Source organism: Colobus angolensis, unplaced genomic scaffold (genome assembly GCF_000951035.1).
Source record: "Colobus angolensis palliatus isolate OR3802 unplaced genomic scaffold, Cang.pa_1.0 Scaffold231, whole genome shotgun sequence".
Taxonomy (NCBI): domain Eukaryota; kingdom Metazoa; phylum Chordata; class Mammalia; order Primates; family Cercopithecidae; genus Colobus; species Colobus angolensis.
The window spans coordinates 611,765-618,473 of NW_012115500.1; the positions used below are offsets into that span (position 1 = coordinate 611,765).

General features: G+C 35.7%; 1 protein-coding gene across 2 annotated transcripts in view; it reads left to right on the forward strand.

The window, feature by feature from the left end:
- The window catches only part of KCNQ5 (potassium channel, voltage gated KQT-like subfamily Q, member 5), a 561,810-nt gene that overhangs the window by 435,926 nt on the left and 119,175 nt on the right, over window positions 1-6,709 (forward strand). For both annotated transcript variants that reach the window (XM_011944426.1, XM_011944425.1), the window contains 2 exons: window positions 1,256-1,431; window positions 1,695-1,820. In XM_011944426.1, coding sequence (XP_011799816.1) covers window positions 1,363-1,431; window positions 1,695-1,820 — 195 coding nt within the window. In that variant the 5' untranslated portion in view covers window positions 1,256-1,362. The remainder of the gene's footprint in view (window positions 1-1,255; window positions 1,432-1,694; window positions 1,821-6,709) is intronic.

Consider the following 6,709-nt stretch of genomic DNA (forward strand, 5'->3'; position numbering starts at 1 on the left):
AAGGAAAGAAAAAAAAAGAAAAGAAAAGGAAAGAAAAGAAAAGAAAAAGCCGTTCAGCTGAAAGTTGCACTGCCAATTCTCTCTCTCAAAGCAGTGACCCAAAAAGGGGCACCAACAGAGAGGCTCAGAAGATCATCTCAGTCCACACTAGGAGACCAGACCTTTCTCAGTGCAGGGAGAAGGATGAGCTGAATGAGGAATACTCACTCATACGGCAGTTAATCCAGAGGGTGACAGAAACATTACAAATGTGACACCCTTGAAATGGAACTCCTCTTTGGAGTGTGGAAGCCCAGTCATACACAACCCACTTGGAGCAGGAAGGAAATTGTATTTGAGGATGTTAAAGTCAAGCTAAATTTTATTAAAATTGCCTCAGGAGACCATTTCATCGCCACTTCACTTATCCCACTTCAAAGCCTACTTCCTATCACTCAGATATTTACTTGTAGAGTCATTAAGTTCTCTTTTGTCTTTTCTATGCTTTCATTAGATGCTCTTTTTCTCTTTTTTGCTTACAAAAAGGTAGATTTTTTCAGTCAAATGTCAATATGTCAAACATCAAGTATTCATTCCCTTGCAATGCACAGTGTTTATACTTACATACCCTATTATAACAAATGTAATATTATTTAATTATGCAGCAAACTTACACATAATTGGTGAACCAGGTCTAAAGAATACTCTATACAGGCAGCATAGAGTATTCAGCTTAGTTGAGGCCTTTGTTAAACAATATGCAAAGTTGCAGGTGCCACATTAGGGAATTTTGGGGAAAAGGAAATGCAAACTTATTTGGCAGGAAAACAAGAGAAATGATTATATCTCATGGCACTTTTATGGCTGGACACATTTGGATGCCTCTGTCACACCGCCCAGAAGCCATGGTGTTGGGGGCTGAGGCAGGAGCTCCTTTTGCCACAGGAAAAAGGATGAAACCAGAGACATTGTGAAAGGTTGCCCCAAAGTCTAAGTTTCCCTGAAACCTTAGGTTTTTTGAACCCATTGTCCATCATCGTTGAAAGTTAAATAATACGTTGTTCAAAATTGCATAGGTAAAGCACAGAATGGCCAAAGGGTCAGAACTACAGCAACAGGTAGGTCCCATTCTCTGCCTTTTCACTCTGCAGCTGGGGATCAAGATCTGTTTATTTGTGCCTTAAACAGGTAAAAGTGAACTTTTTGAAAATATTGTTTTGGTAAATAAAAATTCCTGGTCGTGCTAATTATGGCTGTTTTGACCTGTTTCTTTCAGATACCATTGTTCTTATCGCTTCAATAGCAGTTGTTTCTGCAAAAACTCAGGGTAATATTTTTGCCACGTCTGCACTCAGAAGTCTCCGTTTCCTACAGATCCTCCGCATGGTGCGCATGGACCGAAGGGGAGGCACTTGGAAATTACTGGGTTCGGTGGTTTACGCTCACAGCAAGGTAAGATTTGCTCTCTGAGTTTAAAAAACAAGTTTTGAAACTTTTTCACTGATCGCTGTAATATTTAATAAACCTATCACAAGCAAACTTAGTCATTGCAGAAATTGGTTAAAACAATTTTGGGACATGATGTGCAATGGATTATTTAAGAGCCATCATAAACATCCAAGAAGCAGTAAAGTGAATAGAATCATCATAGAATTATTTTTTCCTTTTTCAAAAATTTCCCACCTCTAAAAATCTTTCATTCCTTTTATACCTAGGAATTAATCACAGCTTGGTACATAGGATTTTTGGTTCTTATTTTTTCATCTTTCCTTGTCTATCTGGTGGAAAAGGATGCCAATAAAGAGTTTTCTACATATGCAGATGCTCTCTGGTGGGGCACAGTAAGTATACAAATATGTTTTTATTTATTGCATGTTGTGAAATGTTTTTTTTAATACAATGTAATGGTTCCTATGGATGGTCTCAATAAAAATATCCACTTGCAAAAGAGAGTTATATGGAAAATACATACTACTTATTATTTTCTAAAGGCTTTCCACATCTTTCTGGGCCAACTAAGTTATCTTGTAAACCATCATTAATATTTCTTGAGTGCTAGATTGTTGCCAAAATTAAAAATACATAAAATATATAAATATATATCATTTTTTAAATGGTGATTTAAAACATTGATAGTTTATCTGTTTTAACTTTGTGGAGCACAAATTTAAATTATCAATTGTTGCATTGATTTTCCACTCTTTAAAAGTTTATCCAGGGTTAAAAAATGAATGAAAGCTGTGAATAAAATTACAGCACAAAGAAATGAAAAAGAAGACTGGTAACCATCTGTGAGATCAGAGATTATAGTCACCTAATTTCAAAACTTTCCTCTTAAAACCTATTTCTTCTTTAAATTGTTATTAAAGAATAATTTTCCAAATAAATAAAGTAAAATCATGATTCTCACAAAGATAGAAAATGAACACATGCTAAACATTCATTTAACTCATTTTTAAAATTTAAGTCATTATTAATGAAGAAACCAGTAAGATGTTAAAACCAGTTCAAAGCGCTATCCAAAGAACGGAAACATTTAAAGATCAGGAATACTGAAATCAATGTGCAAATAGAGGCAAAACTGGCTCCTTCCGCAGTGTGGGAGGGAAGTCAGTTCAACCTCCACTAGGCAGAATTTATTTACATGTCCATAGGCAAGAACTATTTCGCATTGCTACCAGTTATCAACAACTTACAGAGTTGTAAAATAGCTCAAAGACTATGAAAAGAGCAGAGCCCCATAAAATCAGAATCCAAAAACCTGGAAGGGTGTACTCTGAACAACGCATAGTTTTCCACTGAAGCAAAAATTTTCTCTGCATTGTAAAGAATTTATAAAACAGTCATTGGAACTTGTGCCCTAATAAGAATGTCATGGGATATAGGAGTGACATAAAAAGAAATGTAATTTATACATTTCTTTTTATTTTATACATTTATTTTTATTTTATTCCTTTAAGGTATTCCAAAGAGGAGTTATGTGAAAATAATTATAGCCAAGCATGGTGGCTCACGCCTGTAATCCAAGCACTTTGGGAGGCCAAGGTGGGCCAATTGCTTGAGCTCAGGCGTTTGAGACCAGCCTGGGCAACATGCCAAGACCCCATCTCTACATAAAATACAAAAATTAGCCAGGTGTGGTGGCATGCTCCTGTAGTCCCAGCTACTTGGGAGGCTGAGGTGAGAGGATCATTTGAACCTGGGAGGTAGATTATAAATGCTTGTCTAACAAATGTCCATATCATTTTGGTCCAAAAAAACCCTTAAGTTCTCTTTTAAACCACCTTTAGTATTTCTTGAGTTCTCGATTGTTGCCAAAATAAAAATATATCATTTTCTTAAGCTGTGATTTAAACAATGATAAGCTTTTTGTTTGTTTAGTGAAGCACAGATTTAAGTTACCAATTCTTGCATTGTTCCACTACTCATCAAAAGCTCATCAGCAAGACCCAGAACACTTGTCAGAGATGAGGAAAATTTGTCAGGGCTATATTAAGCAGAACTTGTTGTATTTGTTGATTGCACAGCAGCAACAAAATGAATAAAAATCAGAAATACATTCACCTAAAGATTGGAATTTTTTTCTTAGGTTATCTGAGTAAATGTCTACAAGATTATGCCATTGGTTTCAAAGGATTCTGTTGGTTTAATAATGTGGTTTCCGGCTGCTCTTCACTATTCACAAGCAATAATGGGCATTTTGAAAGAAGAGTGGAAACTTGAAAGAGAGCAGTCATCTGACATTCTTAAAATACTTTTTATATGTAGAGAGCAAATGAAAATCTATGACTCATGATGGGATAAACTGTAAACTGAGAAAACAGGAGGCTTTTCTTGCCAGTAAGGGGAAGACAGTTTATCATCCCAGCCTTCAAAGCAATGGTTTGAATTCAAGTTTAATTTTGCTTCTCTTGGATAATTCTAATATATTTAACTTACTGAGGCACCCAGGTGCCCCTTTTCCCATTGAGATGCAGTTGTTGGTGAGTTTCGCCTGGCAGCTTATTATCCTTCTTTTTATTAGTCTTCCTTTTCTCCTTATTATGAAAAAGAATTGCTGTATTGTGTGTTAAACAGTGTGTAGGAAACTCTTAATATACCTCTCAGTTAGTCACCAGTTTGTTTCTTTTGCCAGAATAACCCACACAGCAGGTTTTCAAAGGTCATTTCTGTGACTTTCGGGGGAAGAAACATTTTCATTGATTTCCCTTTCAGTTGTGCTAATTTGACTGACATTTAACCCGTACTTAACAGGTTTCTGAATGACCTAATTATGTTTCTATTTTTTAAAAAAAATCTAGTCTTGAATATGAGAGTAAATATCTTATAAGATGTCAAACTTCGAAGAATTTTTTAAGGCCTTATTGGTCCATAGCAGGTTTGTTGATATTAATGAACTCATTAATGAAATTGTCTGAAACCTAAAAAGACAGAAAAAGCAAACAAACAAGAGAGCTTATTGTTTCTATTCATTTTAAGAAGAACATATTCTAGATTCCTAGTGGGAAATAAAATAAATTTAGACTACTATACCTTTTATTTATACATTAATCAAGACCTTCGTTTTGATTAATTTGGTTTGAAAATTATGGTTGGGTATTTCCTAGTTAAAATTGCCCATGTTGCACTTAATGGAAACCTTAATAACTATGGAAGTATCCAGAATAAATAAGGAAATGACAGCATCCTAAGTGAGAGTATTTCTAAATGTTACACTGCGATGAAAAAAGGAAATCCCCTACATTAAAAGAGCCCACAGTATCAACAATAAGTATCAAAACATAGGTTTTGTTCTACAGATACGCTGTGCCAGTGAATTTTCAATACTCACTATGGAACTGCTTCCGTTAAGATAGTGAGATCTGTCCCCTAGATCAGCTTTTGGAGGGCTATCATGGTGGGATCAGTGCTGCTTCAAGCCAGCCAGTAACAATTCAAAGAACTGTGATCCCTGAAAGCAGTTTCATATTAGTGAAACTAGCTCATTGAGTAAGTGAAATAGATATAAAAGACCTGGTACCAAGAACATAGCAAGTGCCCAATCAAATATGATAGCTGCTGTTTGTGTAGACATCGTTGCTGTGGAAGTTAAATGAAAGCACCTTTAATACAAAAGGAAGAAAAAAAGAGCTATGTGTTTTGATGCAGACCCACAGTTTGAACACAGAAGAGGCTTGGGAATTGGAGGTTGTGATGAAAAGATATCCTGGGTTCTGATGTGGCAACTAAAGTTGCATTGATGGCAGAAAATGGAAAAGGGAAGTAGCTCCAGTAGCTGAGGCACTGGGAGCTACTGGAAAAGGGGATCTTCTGATTGCTGGTGGAGCTCCATTTATTATCGTTTTCTATTGTTATTGTTCTCATTTTTAGTTGTTCCAGATTTCTTCTGAAATAATTTAAGAGTGGGTTTCCCTGGAGTTATTTTCTGTTATTAAATCCTTCCTGTTATTATGTTTCTCCTTTTGATCTGCTTTAGATTTATTTTGAAATAACTTCAGATCAGGTTTTCCTGAAGTAATTTTTCCTAATAATAACCTCTTCTTGAAGGCCAGTTTGTCCTCCTTCTATTTACTGCTCTTACTGTGATGAAGATAGTGTTGTGGGGTTTTATTTTTAAAAGATGCATACAGCAGCAGATAGTATAAATCTACTCTTGAGTAAGCACCTGAATACAGACTTCACCTAAGACCCTGTGCTTGAAGTGAGTATTTCAGGGATGTAGAAGAATTTTATGTCAGCCAGAGTTAGTCTGAGAATTCATGCAGAAAAATCTTACAGTCTTTCTAGAAGCAAACCATATGGATGGTTTTATGTATATAGCATACTGTGCACTCAACATGTTGTACATCCCAAATATATGCCTTGAGTTTCATCCTCCTGTAAAATCTAAGAGTAAGAAATTGTGTAAATTTTTGGAATAAACACTGATACTCTTGTCCTGATAGTACCAGGACCCTTCAGAGAATCAACTCTTCTTACATTGGGTTTACCATTACAAAATGTTTCTACAACATCATCTAAGCTAATGTTTCCTGAATTAATGCTGGCATGTTAAAGTTAATAATTACTTCTTGCTACCAATGCATTATCTGATGGTATCAAAACTTTACTTGGCCGTGAAAGGAACAACATACTAGCTCCTAACTATTCAAGAATATTATCAGTTACCAAGCAAAAATGGAGACACACATACCCCAGCCTCTACCCACCAAAACATTCAAACTATTATGAGCATCTACAAGTTCCATGCCAACCTATTGGCATGGATTTGTGAAGTAGATTATCATACGCCTCTTTGGGGGAACTCTTAATGAGAATCTAAAGTAGCATTGATGACAGAGTATTTCTTCAATAATGTTATCTCACACATGCCTCTGGGCAGTTTTTATCAGTTATTATTATTCTATCAGCATTGAGCACATGCTGTTTTGTAAAGAATAGAAAAATTGGAGTCAAGAGACCTGGGTTCTGGCCCTAACATTATGATTTCATGGAGGTGTGTTATTAAGCAGTCATTAACATCTCTGTAAAATTGAGATATCCCCCAAACACAAAGTTGCTATCTGTATAAAATGAGACTAGGACATGTAGATGTGCTTTATCAAGCACTAGGTAAATGGTAGTCATTACTGTTGTTACACCACCATCTGAATAAACAAGATGGAATGCTAGTGCTCTGAGCTACCTGCCACAGTGGAACCCAAATTTTTTTTTTTTTTTTTTTTTTTTT